Raw genomic sequence first — 23,039 nt, forward strand, 5'->3', positions numbered from 1 at the left:
CTGTACCATGGTGTCATGGTCAGGTTGCTCATCCACCCTGCAGCCCCCACTCTCATCCAAACAAGCTGAAAAAACCTCAAACCAGTTGGACAATCGCAAAGGCTGTGGCTCCTGCACTCCTGCCCTCTGGGTCCCCTGACCTGCCTCAACTGCAGCCACACTCTCCTGTCCCTGACCAGATCAAAAGACCCTATCCTATGGGGTGTGACCGCCTCCTGGTACAAAATGTCCAGGTAACTTTCCCCCTCCCTGATGTGACGCAGTGTCTGCAGCTCAGACTCCAGTTTAATGACTCTGAGCTGAAGCTCTTCGAGCCGCAAACATTTACTGCAGACGTGTTTGCCCTGGATCACACTGGCATCCAGGAGCTCCCACATGCTGCAGATGTGACACATCACCAGTCCTGCCATGCTTAATGTGTTTTAATTAACTACTTAATTATTTTATTCAATTATTTATTTTATTTTCCCTTTTTTTATATACATCTTATTAAGCTTATCACTTTACTATTTTAAACGTTGGGATTATCAGATACTCACCAAACAGGTAGTTTCTTCCCTGCTCTCTCTGTTGATTGTGAAGTCACTCTGATGTCACTTTTCGATTTTTCCCCTCCCCGCCCCCCCCTCTCTCTCTGTCTGTTGCCAGTCTCTGACTCTGGGCTTTTGGCACGCATTTTATTCCAGATTTAATTAATTAATTGAATTTAAATTCTCCAGCTGCCGTGGTGGGATTTGAACTCATGTCTCGAAAGCATTAGTTCGGGCCTCTGGATTACTAGTCCCATACTTTTACCACTATGCTTCCATCCTATTCTGTCAGCCCCCACTTTTTGCAAGCTTTGGGAATAATACGCCATGTCCCACACTATGATTTTGCCCCTCCCCTGACTAGGACTGAGCACAGCACAAGCCATTCCTTTACTGCACTACCACACATTGTAAATTTAGATTTTTTGGTATAGGAAAAGGCCATTCAGTCCTACCAACCTGCCCCTTTATAACAGATTTAAACCCCACCTATCCACCTTCTCACCATATCCTACATTCCCATCTACCCCACCATATCCCTCAATTACTTAGTTCACCAGAAACACATCCAGCTCTCTCGACCCCATTTATACTATGCCCTGGCCCATCGCATAACTAGGGCTATGGACAGGACTTTAAACTAACAGAGGGGATGGAGGGTTTGGGTACAGGGAAATTTTAGAAATCCAAAGAGAGGGGTCAGGGAATCGGAGCAGGATAGTGATGTGGGCAACTCCCAACAGAATGGGGCAGGAAGGGACAGAGAGTTTAACAGAAATGGTACATTGGCAAATAAGATCATTGCAGGGAATAGAGGTAAAAAATAAGATAGATGAACTAGTGGCATGAATAGAGGTAAATGATCTAGATCTAACTGCCATTACCGAGACATGGTTACATGGAGATCAAGGTTGGGAAATGAATATTCCAGGGTACACAATATTTCGGACAGACAGACAAAATGGCAAAGGAGGAGGGGTAGCCCTGATAGTAAAGGATGGCATAAGGACAAGGATCTGGCCTCAGAAGATCATGAAGTAGAATCAGTTTGGGTGGAAATTAGAAATAGCAGGAATCAGAAAACACTGGTGGTGTAGTTTACAGGCCCCTGAATAGTAGTTATATTATTGGACAGAACGTCAAATGGGAGATTATTGGAGCATGTAAAAAAGGTAACGTATTAATTGTGGGGACTTTAATCTGCATAGAGACTGGGACAATCAAATTGGCAACAGTGGTCGAGAAGATGAATTTTTAGAATGCTTTTGTGACAGTTTCTCGGAGCAATATGTTGTAGAACTGACTAGGGAGAAAGCTATCTTAGATCTCGTATTGTATATTGAAACAGGGTTAATAAGCAATGTCATAGTAAAAGATCTACTGGAAAACAGATCACACCACCACTGAATTTCATGTTAAGTTTGAAATGACACATTTCAATCACAGACAAGAACCTTAAAACTTAAACAAAGCCAAATACGAAGATATGAGGGGAGAACTGGCTAAGGTTAATTGGATAAATAGACTGGAAGGTATGGCGGTAAGTGAACAGTGGGAAACATTTAAAGAAACAATTCAAAGGGTTCAGCAAAAGTACATTCCGTTCAAAAACAAAAACTCGTCCAGAAAGACTCATCTGTGGCACACTCGGGAAATTAAGGAGAGTATTAGACTAAAAGAAGAGGCTCACAATGTTGCAAAAAAATAGTAGCGAGTCTGAGGATTGGGAATGTTTTTGAAACTAGCAAAGGGCCACCAAAAAGTTGATAAAAAGGGAAAAAATACAATGAGAATAAACTAGCCAGCAATATAAAACAGATTGTAAGAGCTTTTATAAGTACATAAAAAGGAAGAGAGTAGCTAAAGTAGACGACTGTCCCTTAGAGGCAGAGACCGGAGAAATCATCTTGGGGAATGAGGAAATGGCAGAGGCATTGAACAAATATTTTGTGCCTGCCTTCACAGTGGAAGACACAAGTTCCATACCAGAAATAGGCAGTAACCTAGGGGCTAAAAAGAGTGAGGAAATTAAGGATATTGATATCTATTGAGAAAAAGTATTGGAGAAACTTGAGGACAAAAATCTAACAAATCCCTGGGACCAGATGGCCTACATCCTAGGGTTCTAAAAGAAAGAGATAGCTTCTGAGAGAGTGGATGCTCTGGCTATGATTTTCCAGAGTTCCTCAGATTCAGGAATGGTCCCGTCAGATTGGAAATTGGCAAATGTTATGCCACTTTGCAAGAAAGGAAGTAGAGAGAAAATGGGGAACTACAGGCCAGTTAGCTGACATCAGACGTTGGGAAGATGCTGGAAACTATTATTAAAGAAGTCTTAACATTGCACTTGGAGAAACATAGTATGATTAGAACAAGTCAGCATGGTTTTACTAAAGGGAGATCCTGTTTTGACAAATTTATTAATTTTTTGAGGATTGTAACTATTAGGGTAGATAAAGGGGAACCAGTAGATGTAGTTTACCTGGATTTTCAAAAGGCATTTGATAAGGCGCCACATAAAAGATTAATAGGCAAGATAAGGGCTCATAGTGTTGGGGGTAATATATTAGAGGACTGGTTAACAGACAGGAAGCAGAGAGTGGGCATAAATAGGGCATTTTCAAGTTGGCAGACAGTTAATAGTGGGGTGCCGTAAGGGTCAGTGCTGGGGCCTCAGCTATTTACATTCTATATTAATGACTTGGATGAAGAGACAGAGAGAAATGTATCTAAGTTTGCTGATGATACAAAGCTCGTGGAAAGGTAAGCTGCGGGGAGGATGTAGACAGGCTGCAAAGAGATACAGACACGTTAAGTGACTGGGCAAAAAGATAGTAAATGGATTATAATGTAGGGAAGTGTGAAGTTATTCACTTTGGTCATAAAAATAGAAAAGCAGAATATTTTTTAAAAGGTTTGAAACTGCTAAGTATTAATGTTCAGAGGGATTTGGGGGTACAAGGAACGCACAAAGTTAACATGCAGGTGCAGCAGGCTATTAGGAAGGCAAATGGCACATTGGCCTTTATTGCAAGCGGACTGGAGTACCGGAATAAAGAAGTCTAACTGAAATTGTACAGGGCTTTGGTGAGACCACACCTGGAATACTGTGTGCAGTTTTGGTCTCCACATTTAAGAAAGGATATACTTGCACTGGAGGCGGTGCAGCGAAGATTTACTTAATTAGTCCCTGGGATGAGGGAGTTGTCTGATGAGAGGTTGAGTAGATTGGGCCTATATTCTCTGGAGTTTAGAAGAATGACAGGCGATCTAATTGAGAAATACAAGATTCTGATAGGGTGGAAGCTGAGAGATTGCTCCCACTAGTCAGGGAATTTAGAACACGGGGACACAGTCTCAGAATAAGGGGCCAATCATTCAGGACTGAAATGAGAAGAAATTACTTCACTCAAAGGGTTGTGAATCTTTGGAATTCTCTGCTCCAGAGGGTTGTGGATACTCCATCACTGAATACATTTAAGGCTGGGATAGATAGATTTTTGGTCTCGCAGGCAATCAAGGGATATGGGGAGTGGGCAGGAAAGTGGAATTGAAGCCCAAGATCAGCCATGATTGTACTGAATGGCAGAGCAGGCTCAATGGGCCATATGGTCTACTTCTGCTCCTATTTCTTGTGTTCTTGTGTTACTGTGTAACTCAATTCCCTTCAGATTTAAAAAACTCCCCCCGACTTCCCGTCTCACACCTAACTGGCTCATTTTTCACTCGTGTCCTTGGAATTTGTTTCCTTCTCCACAGGGAATAATTTGTTTGGTTCAATTTCATCAATCTTTGAGGCGTTAATTTAGCAAACATTTCCCAAAGAAGCCAAACCTGACATACTTAACATTTCCTCACAAAATAAAGTCCTGACCAGCTTGTAATTGGGGTTGTTACTCCCAGGGGCAGCAATATCCTCCATGCAAGCATAAAATTCCACCTTTTCTCTTCTACATTATTTGAGCCTAGGAATGACTTTGTCTGATCTTATGGTTTGCAAAGATACACCATAGACTTCTGTTTGCAGCCAGTTGTCCTGTAGGCATTGGTGGTTGTGTGTTAGAATTCTTGCCTGCCACTTGGGAGGCCTGGATTTGATTCCTGTCCAATGAATGAATTTTTACCTTTATGATTGGATAGCTTTTTCAAAAGAACTGGCACAGACATGAAGGGCTGAATGGCTTCCTTCTGTGCTGTATCGTTCTATGATTTCATTGCACTCCACTAACCTTATAGTCACCTCCAGCTCCTTTTCAAGAGGCTTCAGCTCTGGCCTGGGGAATGGAACAATGGATACAAATTCAAGATGCATGCAAAACAATTAAATAACTCGAGTACAAAATGTAAAAATAGAAGATCTGGAAATATACACAGGTTAGTCAGTGTCTCAGAGTAAAGGCAGGTTAACAGTGAAGGTGGATCCCTTGATTAGGAATGGCAGAGATTCCATCTACAACAATAACTTGCCCTTCTCTCTGATACAGTAGTTTGTAATTTCAATCTGAATATAAAAATGGCATTTCTGTAAGTTAATAAAATGCAAAACTTGAGTTTTAAAAATCACATTTTAAACATTGAACCTTGTGAAAGGTGCTTAAAGGTTTAAAAATTCTTTTCCTTTAGTTTGGAGAGACAGATTATTTAAAAAAAAAAATCGAGAGGGAATGGGAATCTGGGTCACCTGTGTATTTTAGGTGCTTGTTTCATATTAGAACATTACAGCGCAGTACAGGCCCTTCGGCCCTCGATGTTGCACCGACCTGTGAAACAATCTGACCTACACTATTCCATTTTCATCCATATGTCTATCCAATGACCACTTAAATGCCCTTAAAGTTGGCGAGTCTACTACTGTTGCAGGCAGGGTGTTCCACGCCCCTACTACTCTCTGAGTAAAGAAACTACCTCTAACATCTGTCCTATATCTATCACCCCTCAACTTAAAGCTATGTCCCCTCGTGTTTGCCATCACCATCCGAGGAAAAAGACGCTCACTATCCACCCTATCTAACCCTCTGATTATCTTATATGTCTCTATTAAGTCACCTCTCCTCCTCCTTCTCTCCAACGAAAACAACCTCAAGTCCCTCAGCCTTTCCTCGTAAGACCTTCCCTCCATACCAGGCAACATCCTAGTAAATCTCCTCTGCACCCTTTCCAAAGTTTCCACATCCTTCCTATAATGCGGTGACCAGAACTGCACGCAATACTCCAGGTGCGGCCTCACCAGAGTTTTGTCACACACTGACACAAATCAGCATTTTATACCCCTGAAATATTCAAATAGGACACTGAAATACACTCAAGTTTAAGTTCTGACTTTTTAAAAATTAATTCTTGGGATGCGGGCGTCACTAGCAAGGCCAGCATTTATTGTTCCTCCCTAACTGCCCTTGTGAAGGTGATGATGAGCTGTCTCCTTGAACTGCTGTAGTCATGTGGTGAAGGTACTCCCACAGTATTGTTAGGGAGGAAGTTCCAAGATTTTGAGATTGTACCCGGGTTGGTGCATTAACAGAAATGGGATGAGTTCCAGTAAATGCCTCGCTGGCAATTTCCAGCAAATGCCCCGCTGGCAATTTCCAGCATTGTTGCCACAGACTCACTTGACCCAAGTATATTTCGGCTGGCGAGGTGTCAGAATGTGTCAAGCTGTGGAGCAGGAAATGATCAGCCCAGTACAATTACCCTGCGAGTAAAGAATACTGCTACATGGGGCATAGTCCTAGTTGAAATATTTACAGTTCGGGCAACGATTCCCCCTCACCTCCTTCACCCCACACCATGCAATGAGGGAGGGGGAAGTTCACCCACCAAATGTAAGTATCCCACTGATGTCAATCAGAATTCAGGGTTTGTACCCTGCATCTTCTGATTCCGAGTCATGATGGCTACTACTGAGCTAAAGGCTTACTTCAATGGAGAGGCACAGACAGCACTTCATTCAGCCAGATGTCACTGACATGGAATATATATCCTCAGAGGGACCATGGAAAGCTCTTGCTGATAGGCCAATGTCAACATAAAGGTCAGCACTATGCCTCCAATGATGCCTGGTACTCTGCTAACCTCTGGATTTACTGAGTGGCAGTCAGAAGCTACTAGAAATGCTGGCTGCTTCACATTGGCTCTGCAACACCAGCTTCAGATTGGTAAAGCATTGAGAGCGTGTGGTTTTGAGGCTCTGCTCTCTCTGCGCGATACAGTCAATATTAAAACATCGCCAGTATTTAATTTTTCTAAATAAATTGGACAGAAAGCTGTTTAGATGCCAGTATATAAGCTAATTGCCTTTCAACACAAATGGTGGTTAAATTCGGGCAACGTATTAGTTAAACTCAGCCTCTCATCCATTAAACTTTTGTAACTGCTTCAACAATGAAGGAACGAATCAAAGCAGCAAATCCTCTTAAGTCTTTTGCAAACTAGTCCTTGAGAACAGATATGCCCCTCACTGGCCCCCATGCACCCACCATCACCCCAGATTGTAATTTTAACAACTGCCTCCAGGTTGCAAAGAACAGTAAGACTGGTTCGTCAGTCAGCCATGGTACCTTATTTTTAAACAGTCTAAGGTTCATTATCGTGTGCATCCAATACTTACAGTTTCTCCAGCAGTTTCAGCTTGCTCTGTACTTGTGAAGCTCTGTTAGCATTGTATCGGAATCTGTCTATGAACACCTAACAGGTTCAAAAGATGGGTCATTTAGGAAAAAAAGTTTGACTCTTGGTTCACATATTCTCAAGATCTGTTCGTCACAAGTACAGGAGCAGGTAAGCTCTGGAGCCCCAAGAGTGTATTCCACCATTCAAATAGATTATGGCTGGTCTGTACCTCAGCTCCATTTACCCACTTTTGCTCCATATCCCTTGCTACCTTTTCCTAACAAAAATCTAGCAATCTCAGTCTTGAAAATTTCAACTGACCCCCAGGAACTGACATGTGGGAGAATTCCAGCTTTCCACTACCACTTGTGTGAAAAGTGCTTCCTGATGAATGGCCTATGTCTAATTAAGATCGTGCCCTCTTTTTATCTTGGATTCACCAGCAGAGGGAATAGTTTCTCAAACTACTTTATCGAATCATTTTATTCTTGTAAACACTTCAATTAGATATACCTGAGTGTTATACAGTGACAGATCTATACCCACCAGTAATGTACAGTAGTGTTATACAGTGACAAATCTGCCCCCACCACTACTGTTCTTCTCTTCTTCTTTGGCCCCCTTGTCTCGAGAGACAATGGGTAAGCGTCGAGAGGTGGTCAGTGGTTTATGAAGCAGCGCCTGGAGTGGCTATAAAGGCCAATTCTAATGTGACAGACTCTTCCACAGGCGCTGCAGATAAAATTGGTTGCCGGGGCTATTGTTACACAGTTGGCTCTCTCCTTGCGCTTCTGTCTTTTTTCCCACCAAAAGCTAAGTCTCTTCGACTCGCCACTCTTTAGCCCCGCCCTTATGGCTGTCCACCAGCTCTGGCGATCACTGGCAACTGACTCCCATGACTTGAGGTCAATGTCACAGGACTTCATGTCGCGTTTGCAGACATCTTTAAAGCGGAGACATGGGCAGCCGGTGGGTCTGATACCAGTGACGAGCTCGCTGCACAATGCGTCCTTGGGGATCTTGCTATCTTCCGTGCGGCTTACATGGCCAAGCCATCTCAAGCGCCGCTGGCTTGGCAGGGTGCATATGCTGGGGATGTTGGCCGCCTTGAGGACTTCTGCATTGGAGATACGGTCCTGCCACCTGATGCCAAGGATTCTCCGGAGACAGCGAAGATGGAATGAATTGAGACGTTGCTCTTGGCTGACATACGTTGTCCAGGCCTCGCTGCCATAGAGCGAGGTACTGAGGACACAGGCTTGATACACTCGGACTTTTGTGTTCTGTGTCAATGTGCCATTTTCCCACACTCTCTTGGCCAGTCTGGACATAGCAGCGGATGCCTTTCCCATGCGCTTGTTGATTTCGGCATCGAGAAATAGGTTACTGGTGATAGTTGAGCCTAGGTAGGTGAACTCTTGAACCACTTCCAGAGCGTGGTCGCCGATATTGATGGATGGAACATTTCTGACGTCCTGTCCCATGATGTTCGTTTTCTTGAGGCTGATGGTTAGGCCAAATTCGATGCAGGCAGCTGCAATCCTGTCGATGAGTCTCTGCAGACAGTCTTCTGTGTAGGATGTTAATGCAGCATCGTCAGCAAAGAGGAGTTCCCTGATGAGGTCCTTCTGTACTTTGGTCTTCGCTCTAAGATGGGCAAGGTTGAACAACCTTCCATCTGATCTTGTGTGGAGGAAAATTCCTTCTTCTGAAGACTTGAATGCATGTGAGAGCAGCAGGGAGAAGATCCCAAACAGTGTAGGTGCGAGAACACAGCCCTGTTTCACATCACGCAGGATAGGAAAGGGGTCTGATGAGGCACTGCTATGCTGAATTGTGCCCTAGTGTTATAAAGTGACAAATCTGCCCCCACCACTACTGTACTCTATTATATTCAAACCTGTATTATGTAAATTTTACAGATTCCAAATTATGAACACCAATAATGCTTTTGGTATTATCCCCAAGAGTAAAAGGTAGATCATTACAATGTAGGAAAGCTAATGAAGATTCTATATCAACCCAACAAAATTGACTGCACTGCTCCCAGGCAAATCTCATCTTCAAGCGCTGCAACTAAAGTGGTCTATAAGATTGCTGAGGCAGTGTTTTAGACACAGTGGAATCACACAGAAAGAAAACTAAAATGAAATTTGCATGCTGAAGAACCTGTTCCTCAATTTTTCTCCGTCCTTGATCGAAAGCATTGACTAACACAGGGATATAATTCAATGGGCACCTGCTGCTTTCTGATGCCCTGCCCAACTGGCCATTCTTTGGCTGAAGCTCAAAGCAAGCGTGGGTTTGGCGTCATGGGCAGGAAGCCTGATGCTGTTGTCATCCAGTTTCCACAATTTGCAGCAGGAGTTTCCAGGCAGCGATCAGGAGCTGACCATTCCATTCTCCCTTGAACAAGACGAAGGACACTCTGGCCAATAATAACACTCCAAATGCTACCCAGGGCGAGACTGGCTAATACAGCATGAACCAGGGAGACTGAATTTGGGCCTTTGCAGTATGTACAGTCCTGTACACACTGGGCAGCCCAAACACTACCCCAGAGAGAACTTTTTTTTGAAAAAAAATACAAAAACAAGATGGTGCAGTTCCATGCTATGGCCTTGAATTTCCTATGTGCACATCCCCTAAAGCTAGAGACAAAAATGCACCTGTTCCCCCAAACTAACGAAGGTTAAAGTTTCAACTCATTCAACCATCACTCATGCACCTCAGGCACAAAGTGTTTAAGAACCTGAAATTGGGGAAACTTTATAATTTTTTAATGTGACTTACACTGATGCCATAGAAAATGTATTAAAAAAAAAGCCGTCTCAATGAGGATAAATAAAAAATTTTCGAAACTTCACTTGTGCCCAAAATACTGCAATCTTTAAGCTATGTAACTGGTTTGCACCAAGGTTAGGCGCATCCCTGGGCACAAATTTGAAGGAAATTCAAGGCCTGCAGCCCTCTAATTCCTTGCCTGCTATGGTGAACATATACCTGTATATGCTCTCTGTACTGCTGCTGAGCCTCGTATTCTCGCTGCTGATTTTTCAGCTTTTCCTCTTTGGTCTTTACGAAGTTCTCATAGTCTCCCCGGTAGGTTTCCAGGCGCTGCGAGTGCAGGTGAACGATGTCAGTTGCCACGGCATTTAGGAAGTTGCGATCATGCGACACGACCAGGATGGTGGATTGCCAGGTCTGAAATAAGAGAGCAGTTTCAGCAAAAAGGTCATTTGGTACACAACACACCAGAGACACCTTGTAAAGAGGACAGTCCTCAACAAGGCAAGAACCAATTTGGTCACAATTTACTTCAATATAACACTTCTTGCAGAATGAAACATTTCAAGGTACTTATACAATCATAGAATGGTTTCAGCGCAGAAGGAGGCCATTTAGCCCATTACGTCTGAGCCGTCTCTCTGCAAGAGAGAATCAGCTAGTCCCACTCCTCAGCCCTGAAAATTCTCTCTTCAGGTGCTTATTCTCTTTTGAAAACCACAATTGAATCCGCCCCCACTATACTCTCAGGCAGTGCATTCCAGATTCTAACCACTTGCCGTGTAAAAAATATTTTCCTTATGTCGCTGTTAGTTCTTTTGCCATTTACCTTATTTTAGTGTCCTCTGGTTCTTGACCCTTCCACCAAAGGGAAGGGTTTCTCTCATCTACTCTGCCGAGACCTCTCATGATTTTGAACACATCTATCAAATCTCTCAACCTTCTCTGCTCTCAGCAGAACAGTTTCAGCTTCGCCAATCTATCCACGCAACTGAAGTCACTGGTCCCTGGAACCATTGTCGTGAATCTTTTCTGCACCCTTTCTAGTCTTCACATCCTTCCTAAAGCGTGGTATCCAGAATTGGACACAATACTCCAGTTGAGGCCAAGCCAGTGTTTCATAAAGGTTCATCATAACTTCCTTGCTTTTGTACTCTATGCCTCTACTTATAAAACCCAGGACCCAGTATGCCTTTTTAATCACTTTCTCAACCTTACCTGCCACCTTCAACAATTTATGCACATATACTTCCAGGTCTCTCTGTTCCAGCATCCCCTTTAGAATTGCACCCTTTACTTTATGTTGCCTCTCCTCGTTCCTCCACTTCATACTTCCCTGCATTAAATTTCATCTGTTGTGTCTGCCCATTCAACCAACCTGTCTATGTCCTCTTGACATCTATTACTATCCTCCTCACAGTTCACAGTACTTCCAAGTTTTGTGTCATCTGCAAACTTTGAAGTCATGTGCTGTACACCCAAGTCTAGGTCATTAATATATATCAAGAAAAGCAATGGCCCTAGTTCTGATCCCTGGGGGACCCCACTGTATACCTTCCTCCAGTCTGAAAAACCACCATTCACCACTATTCTGTTTTCTGTCAGTTAGCCAACTTCATACCCATGGTACCATTGTCCCTTTTAATCCATGAGCTTCAACTTTGCTGGCAAGCCTTTTATGTGGCACTTTTGGAAGGCCATGTACATCACATCAACCGCATTACCCTCATTGACCCTCTCTGTTACCTCATCAAAAAACTCAATTAAGTTAGTTGAACATGATTTGCCTTTAACAAATTCATGCTACTTAAAAGGAGAACTCAGGAGAGTGGGCAGGGAGCAGGGGAGGTATTAGGGGAGTTGAACACAGAAGTCCGTGCGCAGGGAGTAGGCGAGATTTGAGAGTTTCAAAACAAAACATTATATCCCGTAATTGAAGAAATATATTCCAAAAATAAACAAGTATTTTAATTGTATTTCTAAATATTCTAGCCATGATATTCATAATCACTTTTAAAAGTTACTTCATGGCAGAGCAATCTTACACAATATAAAAGCTGCAAAGCATGTTGCAGCTCCCCGAGTGAGCTGGAATGTCAGGCTGGTGATTTCAGTCAGAGAGGAGTTGAGAATTTAATTTCCGTCAATGAAAGGTCACAGACCTGAAACGTTAACTCTGCTTCTCTCTCCACAGATGCTGCCCGACTTGCTGAGTATTTCCAGCATTTTATTTTTATTTCAGGCTTCCCTTTACCTTTGTGGGTTCCCCTTTACTTCAAGCTGTATATGCTTCATCAATGCTTATTTATCCCCCAAAAATGTCCTGAATGGGTAAAGTACTGAATTAAACCACCCCTCACACAATGTGCTAGGACTGAACTCCCCACCCTCTGCCCTTGCAAAAGAACAGGATATCACATCAAAAGAACAGGATATCACATCAAAAGAAAAGTCTTCACACAAAGGATAGTGGAAATCTGGACCTCTCTCCCTTAAAATGTTGAGGGTCAATTGGAGCTTTCAAGACTGCGGTTGATAGATTTTTGTTGGGAAAATGTATCAAGGAATATGAAGCAAAAATGGGTAAATGGAGTTGAGGACAGATCAGCCGCGGTCTAACTGAATGGCAGAACAGGCTCAAGAGCTGAATAGCCTTCTCCCGTCCTTCTGTTCCTAGAAGGGTCTCCCCTTGGCTCTGTAACATTCTATTGGCTCTACATAGAAACTTTACAGCACAGGATGGCATTTGGACTATCGTAACTCTGCCAGCTAAGAAACAGCGATCCAGCCTAATCCCACTTTTAGCTCTTGGTCAGCAGCTCTGAAGGTAACAGCACTTAAACTGCATATTCAAATATTTTTAAAATGCGAGGGTTTCTGCCTCCATCACCCTTTCAGGCAGTGAGTTCCAGACCCTCAACACCCTCTGGGTGGATAAAAAAAAATTCTCAACGCCCCTCTAATCCTTCTACCAATTACTTTAAATCTATGCCCCTGGTTATTGACGTTTCTGCAAAGGGAAATAGGTCCCTCTTATCGATTCTATCTAGGCCCCTCAATTTTGTACACCTCAATTAAGTCTCTCCTCAGCCTCCTCTGTTCCAAAGAAAACAACCCAAGCCTATCGAATCTTTCCTCATAGCTAAAATTCTCCAGTCCTGGCAACATCCTCATAAATCTCCTCTGTACCCTCCAGTGCAATCATATTAGAACTTTTTTTTTTTAGAACATTACAGCGCAGTACAGGCCCTTCGGCCCTCGATGTTGCGCCGACCTGTGAAACCATCTGACCTACACTATTCCATTTTCATCCATGTGTCTATCCAATGTCCACTTAAATGCCCTTAAAGTTGGCGAATCTACTACTGCTGCAGGCAGGGCGTTCCACGCCCTTACTACTCTCTGAGTAAAGAAACTACCTCTCACATCTGTCCGATATCTATCACCCCTCAACTTGAAGCTATGTCCCCTCGTGTTTGCCATCACCATCCGAGGAAAAAGACGCTCACTATACACCCTATCTAACCCTCTGATTATCTTATATGTCTCTATTAAGTCACCTCTCCTCCTCCTTCTCTCCAACGAAAACAACCTCAAGTCCCTCAGCCTTTCCTCGTAAGACCTTCCCTCCATACCAGGCAACATCCTAGTAAATCTCCTCTGCACCCTTTCCATAGCTTCCACATCCTTCCTATAATGCGGTGACCAGAACTGCACGCAATACTCCAGGTGCGGTCTCACCAGAGTTTTGTACAGCTGCAGCATGACCTCGTGGCTCCGAAACTCGACCCCCCTACTAATAAAAGCTAACACACCATATGCCTTCTTAACAGCCCTATTAACCTGGTTAGCAACCTTCAGGGATTTATGCACCTGGACACCAAGATCTCTCTGTTCATCTACAGTACCAAGAATCCTCCCATTAGCCCAGTACTCTGCATTCCTGTTACTCCTTCCAAAGTGAATCACCTCACACTTTTCCGCATTAAACTCCATTTGCCATCTCTCAGCCCAGCTCTGCAGCCTATCTATGTCTCTCTGTACCCGACAACATCCTTCGGCACTATCCACAACTCCACCGACCTTAGTGTCATCTGCAAATTTACTAACCCACCCTTCTACACCCTCTTCCAGTTCATTTATAAAAATGACAAACAGCAGTGGCCCCAAAACAGATCCTTGCGGTACACCACTAGTAACTAAACTCCAGGATGAACATTTGCCATCAACCACCACCCTCTGTCTTCTTTCAGCTAGCCAATTTCTGATCCAAAGCTCTAAATCACCTTCAACCCCATACTTGCGTATTTTCTGCAATAGCCTACCGTGGGGAACCTTATCAAACGCCTTACTGAAATCCATATACACCACATCCACTGCTTTACCCTCATCCACCTGTTTGGTCACCTTCTCGAAAAACTCAATAAGGTTTGTGAGGCACGACCTACCCGTCACAAAACCGTGCTGACTATCTCTAATGTACTTATTCTTTTCAAGATGATTATAAATCCTGTCTCTTATAACCTTTTCCAACATTTTACCCACAACCGAAGTAAGGCTCACAGGTCTATAATTACCAGGGCTGTCTCTACTCCCCTTCTTGAACAAGGGGACAACATTTGCAATCCTCCAGTCTTCCGGCACTATTCCTGTCGACAATGACGACATAAAGATCAAGGACAAAGGTTCTGCAATCTCCTCCCTAGCTTCCCAGAGAATCCTAGGATAAATCCCATCTGGCCCAGGGGACTTATCTATTTTCACACTTTCCAAAATTGCTAACACCTCCTCCTTGTGAACCTCAATCCCATCTAGCCTCGTAGCCTGAATCTCAGTATTCTCAACAACATTTTCTTTCTCTACTGTAAATACTGACGCAAAATATTCATTTAACACTTCCCCCATCTCCTCTGATTCCACACACAACTTCCCACTACTATCCTTGATTGGCCCTAATCTAACTCTAGTCATTCTTTTATTCCTTAGGGTTTTCCCTGATCCGATCCACCAATGACTTCTCGTGTCCTCTCCTTGCTCTTCTTAGCTCTCCCTTTAGATCCTTCCTGGCTAGCTTGTAGCTCTCAAGCGCCCTAACTGAGCCTTCACGTCTCATCCTAACATAAGCCTTCTTCTTCCTCTTGACAAGCGCTTCAACTTCTTTAGTAAACCACGGCTCCCTCGCACGACAACTTCCTCCCTGCCTCACAGGTACATACTTATCAAGGACACGCAGTAGCTGCTCTTTGAATAAGCTCCACACTTCGTTTGTTCCCATCCCCTGCAGTTTCCTTCCCCATCCTACGCATCCTAAATCTTGCCTAATCGCATCATAATTTCCTTTCCCCCAGTTATAATTCTTGCCCTGCGGTATATACCTGTCCCTGCCCATCGCTAAGGTAAACCTAACCGAATTGTGATCACTATCACCAAAGTGCTCACCTACATCTAAATCTAACACCTGGCCGGGTTCATTTCCCAGTACCAAATCCAATGTGGCATCGCCCCTGGTTGGCCTGTCTACATACTGTGTCAGAAAACCCTCCTGCACACACTGGACAAAAACTGACCCATCTAAAGTACTCGAACTATAGTATTTCCAGTCGATATTTGGAAAGTTAAAGTCCCCCATAACAACTACCCTGTTACTCTCACCCCTGTCGAGAATCATCTTCGCTATCCTTTCCTCTACATCTCTGGAACTATTCGGAGGTCTATAAAAGACTCCCAACAGGGTAACCTCACCTCTCCTGTTTCTAACCTCAGCCCATACTACCTCAGTAGCCGAGTCCTCAAACGTCCTTTCTGTCGCTGTAATACTCTCCTTGATTAACAATGCCACACCCCCCCCTCTTTTACCATCTTCTCTGTTCTTACTGAAACATCTAAATCCCGGAATCTGCAACATCCATTCCTGCCCCTGCTCTACCCATGTCTCCGAAATGGCCACTACATCGAGATCCCAGGTACCAACCTTAACATCTCCTGTAATGTGGTGACCAAAACTGTATGCAGCACTCTTGTTGTAAGGAACTCATCCAATCCAAGTGTTTATACTTCATGTCTGAGTTTAGACAGCAAATCTCTGTAATCTCCATTGTCAGGTATATAAAAATCAAGCCCAATACTGTCCTCAATCAACATGCACACACTCACAGCTTCCTGCAAGGGGGAGCATTGGAAGGCGATTGGGAGCAGAAATGCCGGTTAACCTCAAACCCTTCCCTAGCCGGGTGCACACGGCGGCCAAGTACAGACGGAGAGTCAAGCCTGGGATTTTCCTGGTACCTACACCTCAGAACTGCACTGGACAGGAGCCAGGGCAGCATTTCCAGAGTCATTTCATCGTTTTCCTATCCTGTCCTGCAGAAGTCCTTACTCTGACTGGACTGTGAATCTGCAGCGACTGAACGAGTAAAAATCTATTAGTACTACCACAGGAGACCGAGGGGTTTGGAGTGTCGCATCTGTAACTCCATAATTTTCCTGTCAAAGCAAAGCACAAATCCAGTGGCTTGCCTCTAAAAGAGAATGGGGCTGCTATTCGCCAACTTTAAGGGCATTTAACTGGTCATTGGATAGACATATGGATGAAAATGGAATAGTGTAGGTCAGATGGTTTCACAGGTCGGCGCAACATCGAGGGCCGAAGGGCCTGTACTGCGCTGTAATGTTCTAATGTTCTAATTCTATTCCCTATAATCAACAACTTATATTTCTATAGCGCCTTTAATTTAACAAGACGTCCCAAGTTGCTTCACAAGCCACTGGTTTACAACGGCAGAGTCAAATTCCATTTTTAGTACACAAGTTCATAAGATTTTCATATGTAATTTGGAGGGAGCAATATGTGAATCTGTTTCTCTGTGCAAAGTGAGAACCACTGGCATTGAGCAAGACTGACCATCTTCATCAACACTGACATTTTCTTACATTACAATAGTGACTACTTCAAAAGTACTTCATTGGCTGTAAATCGCTTTGGGACATCTCAAGATCATGAAAGGCACAATATAAATGCAAGCCTTTCTTTTTCAATTTCGCTCATCACTGATGGACATTCCTTTGCCAGCCAACCAGACATTTGCTGTTGACAGTGAGATTCAATATGTGATACTTACATTAAATGGCAGGAAGGGAACAGCCTTTAAGCTGTAAAATGAAATACCCTGCAATCCCATTAATGTGTAGACGATGAACAGCCCAGAAATGTATTCTACACAGTGGGGTGGGGGGGCAGGGGGGTGTCAAACAGCAACTAGCAGCATAGCAGAGAATAGCAGTGCAAAGGCTTAACATCACAATTCCAGCCCATTTCATTCAACCTTGCTGCTTCTATTAATGTCTGCTTTGCATTTTCAGCATGTAATTGTGTGGATCAAGTTCTCTCACTTCCCCTGCAATCAAATTACTTAATATATCATTCTCCAGTAACAGGCATATATGTCTTTCGGAGATTTTGCTTGTCAGATAATAAAATTAGTTTTCTATCCAAACAGCCTGAGCACAACCAGTGCAAAGCTCATATATGTTGCAACTCTAACATTTCATTTTTCTTCCTGTTACACCCCGTTGCCTGGTACTGTCAGCCCGTCTCTGTAACAAGGCTGTCTGTGAGTTCGAGCCCCATACCGAGAGACTCCAACACAGTGCTGCTCGTTACGGATGCTGGCCTTTGGATAAGACAAGAAAGTGAGACCCTATCTGCCTGTTCCAGCAGAGTGTAAAGGTCCCATGACGTATTCAGAATTATCCTCCTTCAACAAACACCAAAAAAATGTAATTGCCATTCCTCTTGCAGCTGGTTTTGCTTCATTTGTCCACTGTCATTGTACTTCAAAGCAGCTAACTGTGAATGTGAAGCATTTTGAATATTTCAGGAATGCTAAGGTGCTGTATAAATGTAATTCTTTTCTTTCAAACAGGTACACGTTAACCCAAAAACACTGCCTTGCATTTATACAGCATCTTTGAACAGAAAAACATTCACAGAGGCAAAAGGAAGAAAATGAATGCCTAGCTTAAAAACATATTCGAAAAAATGATCAAAACCTTGGACAAACAGGTGGGTTTTGAGGTGGTACTGAAAGAAGAGGGAAGGTTGAGAACTGTAGGGAGAGAATTTCAGATTATGAAGCTAGAGCAGTTGAAGGCACGTGGGGATATGCACAAGAATCCATACTGAGAAAAACAGTTTGGGTAGCCGGAGGCAGCAGTGAAGTGGGGGGGGTGGATTTTGTAGAGCTGTAGGTGGTTGCACGGATAAGGATTGGTGAAGCCATGAAGGAATTTAAACAAAAGCAAAACATTGATGAGAATTTTAAATTTGAGCTATCAGGGTACTGGGACTTGGCGTGAAATAGGATATGAGGTGCAGAATCTTGTACAAGCTGAAGCTTACGGAGGGTGGAAGATGGGAGGTCAGAGAGTGTTGGAATAGCTGAGTCTGCAGGTGACAAAGGCATGGATGAGCTTTTCATCAGGTGCGGAAACATTGTGGAGGTGGCTTTTGTAATAGGGAGGATATGGGGATGGAAACTGAGTGCAGGATGGAAAAGGACACCAAAATTCAGTCTTTTTCAGCCTGGGACAATAGCCAGACAAGAAGCAGAACAAGTGGGTGATAGAACGAGGAGACGACAGGATGGGAGAGTCTAAGAAGAGCAAAAATGGAGATGAAAGTAATGCGCCTGGGTCCAGAGCTGCAGCCACTAAACTGATGACCATCCAACTGCCCTTCCTAGCTGATATAATCAGTTATCTCCCATTAGGTACTGTTGCCACCCCCCCCCCTTCTGCCAATTTGTTCAAAACTGCCTTTCGTTATAAAAAAAACCAACCACCCTTGCCCCCTTCCGCCCTTGTAAACTGCCACCCCATCTCCAACCTCCCTTTCTTCTACAAAGTCCTTAAACTTGTTGTCGCTTCCCAAATCCATGTCCATCATTCCCGGTACTCTACGCTTGAATCTCTACAATTAGGTTTGTACCCCAGCAACAGTACCAAAATGGCTCTCATCAAACTCACAAATGACATAAATAAAAGCAAAATACTGCGGATGCTGGAAATCTGAACAACAAACAAGAAATGCTGGAAACACTCAACAGGTCTGGCAGCATCTGTGGAGAGAGAAGCAGAGTTAACATTTTAGGTCAGTGACCCTTCATTAGAACTGGCAGATGTTAGAAAGGTAAAAGGTTTTAAACAAGTAAAGCGGGGGTGGGGCAAGAGGTAACAAAAGTGGTGTTGACAGGACAAGGTCACAGAGAATAACTGACCAGAAGGTCATGGAGCAAAGGCAAATGGTATGTTAATGGTGTGCTGAAAGACAAAGCATTCGTACAGAGAGGATGTTAATGGACAGAAAACTGATCAGCCTGGCCCCAAGCACAAATGACATCCTATGTTACTGTGACAAAGGTAAATGATCCCCCCTCGTCCTTCTCACCTGTGGCCTTTGACACGGTTGAATACAATCCACCGCCAATGCCTCTCCACCATCATCCAGGTGGGTGGGACTGCATTCGCCTGGTTTCATTCTTATTTTTCCAATCGTAGCCAGAAAATCACCTGAAATGGCTTCTCTTCCCACTCCTCCATTACCTCTGGTGTCCCCCAAGGATCTATCCTTGGCCCTTCCTATTTCTGATCTACATGCTGCCCCAGCAGCAACATCATCTGAAAGCACAGCGTTAGTCTTCACATGTATGTTGATGATACCCAGCTCTACCTCACCAACACCTCTCTCGCCAACCTCCCTACCATCTCTAATTTGACAGACTGCTCGTCTGATATCCAGTACAGGAGGAGAAGGTATTTTCTCCATCTAGCTATATATTGGGAAGACCAAAGCCACTGTCCTTGGCCTCTACCCACAAACTGTTTCCTACCCACCCACTCTATCCCTTTATCTGAGGCCAGACTGTTCACAACCTTGGTGTCAATATTCAACCTCAAGTAAAGCTTCAGACCACATACCCACACCATCACTAAGTCTGCCTATTTCCATCGCTGTGACATCACCCCGCCTCAGCTCATCTGCAGCTGAAACCCTCATCCAAGCCATTGTTATCTTTGGACTTGACTATTCTAAAACTCTCCAGGCCTGCTTCCTACGTTCTACCCTCCCATAAACTTGACGTCATCTAAAACTCTGCTGCCTATGTCTTAAACCGCACCAAGTGCCATTCACCCATTACCTTGGTGTTCGCTGACCCTCACTGGCTCACAGTTAAGCAACGTCTCGATTTTGAAATTCTCATCTTTTATTTTCAAATCCTTCCATGGCTTCACCCCAATCTCTATTATCTGCTCCAGCCCTAAAACCCTCTGAGATAACCACACTGCTCCAATTCTGGCCTTGTGAGCATCCCCGATTTTAATCACTTCACCTTTGGTGGCTGTGCCTTCAGCTGCCAAGCCCCTAAGCTCTGGAATTCCCTCCCTAAACCTCTCCGCCTCCCTTTCCTCCTTTAAGAAGCTCCTTAAAACCCATGTGTTTGATCAAGCTTTTGGTCAGCTGCCCCAATATCTCCTTGTGCGACTTGGCGTCAAATTTTGTTCAATAATGCCTCTGTGAAATGCCTTGGGACGCTTTACCATATTAGAGATTATATATAAATACAAGTTGATGATCCTGAAGAGTACTGTAAAGATTTAATAGCTTTATGGTTCCGTACTGCTTTTGAATTTGAATTAATAATTTTGAAGAAGTTACTTTTTGGGGGCTACAACACATTTTGAAAACTGTAAGGAAATCCAACAGCAAACACAACTGCTATAATTCCGATTCAGGAAGAATGAAATATAGTATATTTGTTGCTGGAAGAACGTGAAGAAAAGGAGAGTAGCTGTTAATCCCAGAAAAGAGCAAGGACTCACCTGAAGGTAGTTTTCCAGCCACAGGATGGCTCGCACGTCCAACATGTTTGTAGGTTCTAAGAACATGAGAAGTTATTTAGATGAAGTTTATTGGCATCACTGACAGGATTGCACAAGTTAACTGCACAAGGTTACTCAGGGCTTGCATGACATTCAACCAATACCTCTCGACCAAATACAGACATGCCCACTTCATTCATTCTTCATCCTCAAATATTTCAAAGGCGATTGTACATGAATATCCACAAGGGTTTTCAAAAATGTGTACTTGATATGCACACTGCTGGCAAGACCCATTTACTGGCCATCTCTAGTATCCCGAGGGAATTGAAAACCAACCATGTAGTGTGGAAGTGGACTCACATGCAGCCTGGGCCAGCTAAGAGTGCCAGATTCCTGTCCCTGAAGTTACATTCCTGAATGTCTAGAGTTAGGAAGGAAACCTGCAATCCTTATCCAGTCTGGACCTATAAGTGACTCCAGTCCCACACCAATGTGCTTGACTCTTAACTTCCCTCTTAAGTGGCCTAGCAAGCCACTCAGTTGCATCAAACCACTGCAAAGAATGTCAGGGCAATTAAGCTTGGACAATAAATGCCATGTGTTTGGAAATTGTGCGTTTGCACTTTCGGTGGCTGGGATATAGGAAGCTGTCTCACTATCCAGCTTGGTTGCATCAGCCATTATATTCACTGCTGCCCAGTGAAACAGCCCCACCAGGCAGCCCTCATAGTCCACAATGGCACCACCTCATTCACAGTGTTCAGATCAGGGCTGTTCAGATCAGGGCTGTGGAAGTGCCGCCTGGGAGAAGTCCAATAAGAAGCAAGAGAGATCCTTTGCTGCTGTTTCCTTTCACAGTAGGGTGGGGACGCCCTGGCACGTCAAACAGCACAACTGGAATGAAGAGCTGGATATGTGCGAGGTCTGGGAGGCCAAACATGCATTCTACTGTTATGGTAGCACAAGTCATGTGCCATCAGACATACGACAGTGCCTAATAACACAACTAAGATTGTCAGGCACTCTACTTCAAATGCTGGCCAAATAGATTACCTGTTAAGTTCACGCAGCACTAACTATTTAACAGCATTGCATTTCAACCCAATTCATTGCATGTCAAGCGCGTTGCAATACTGCAAAGGGGTGTACTAAGGTGCTACATGAATACCAGTGCAGAGTCAACTTACCATCTAGTAACAGAAGATCAGGCCTGAGAGAGAGAGAGAGATAATGTAATAACAGACATAATCATCACTTATCTGTATTAAGATCAAATTGTTGCTCCAGTGCAGATGGGGCTCAAATCCAAACCTTGATCTCAACCCGATGACCAGGAGAAGAGCTACAACTCCTCCAGTACCCTAGGGCTAAACCCCCTGCACCTCCCCCCCCCCACAAGATTCAGGCCCTTCAGCGACAGCACAAAACAAAACAAAAAAGGCTGAGTGAGCTTATTGAGGTACAGAGTGGGTCCATTAAATGACATGACATAAGATCACAAAGATCCAGGACAGTGTTTATTTCATGTGCCATACGGTAGCACAGAGTACAAACTGCTTCAGGCTGTGTTATACAGCTGGTCCACTGCAGATCTACCTATTCAGCACTATACTGCTGCTAGAGATATGCAAGAGCCACAAAGCTGTTTTTCTCAGTCAACAGGGTGTCTGATATGGTGTGACGCCAGATCGAGAAAACCCAATGTGGGACTGGAATCACATGAAGCCAAACCGGGTAAGGATGGCAGTTTTCTTTCCCTGAAGGACATTAGTGAGCCAGCTGGGTTATTATGACAATCCAACAGCTTCATGGACACTTTAACTAAGACCATCTTTTTTGTTCCAGATTTAATTAGCTTTTTGTTTCTATAATCTGAATTCAAATTCAAACTACCATGGATGGGATTTGAATTTCCCTCTCTAAAGCCTAAGCATCCAGATTACTTAGTCCAGTAATATAACCCCTGCACTACTGTACCCTTGTACAGTAGGGATCCTGGTGGAGTTTAACTGGAATTTTGTACACCAAGAGCATAGGAACACAGAAAATTTACAGCACGAAGGAAGCCATTTAGCTCATTGCGTCTGCGCCAGCCAAAAATGAGATATCCAATCTAATCCCACCTTCCAGCTCATGGTTGGTAGCCCTCCATGTTATGGGACCTCAAATGATAACCAAGTATTTTTTAGATACGATGAGCATTTCTGCCTCCACCACCCTTTCAGGCAGTGAGTT

The 23,039-nt window shown here is 43.8% G+C and overlaps 1 protein-coding gene across 1 annotated transcript in view; it reads right to left on the minus strand.

Moving 5' to 3' along the window:
* abcf3 (ATP-binding cassette, sub-family F (GCN20), member 3) overlaps positions 1-23,039 on the minus strand; it is a 158,704-nt gene that overhangs the window by 12,545 nt on the left and 123,120 nt on the right. Inside the window, exons 11-15 of the mRNA XM_068042825.1 lie at positions 21,992-22,014; positions 20,802-20,857; positions 10,140-10,340; positions 7,135-7,211; positions 4,760-4,804 (exon numbers count right to left, since the gene is read on the minus strand). Coding sequence (XP_067898926.1) covers positions 4,760-4,804; positions 7,135-7,211; positions 10,140-10,340; positions 20,802-20,857; positions 21,992-22,014 — 402 coding nt within the window. The remainder of the gene's footprint in view (positions 1-4,759; positions 4,805-7,134; positions 7,212-10,139; positions 10,341-20,801; positions 20,858-21,991; positions 22,015-23,039) is intronic.

This window comes from Heterodontus francisci, chromosome 11 (assembly GCF_036365525.1).
Source record: "Heterodontus francisci isolate sHetFra1 chromosome 11, sHetFra1.hap1, whole genome shotgun sequence".
Classification (NCBI taxonomy): Eukaryota; Metazoa; Chordata; class Chondrichthyes; order Heterodontiformes; family Heterodontidae; genus Heterodontus; species Heterodontus francisci.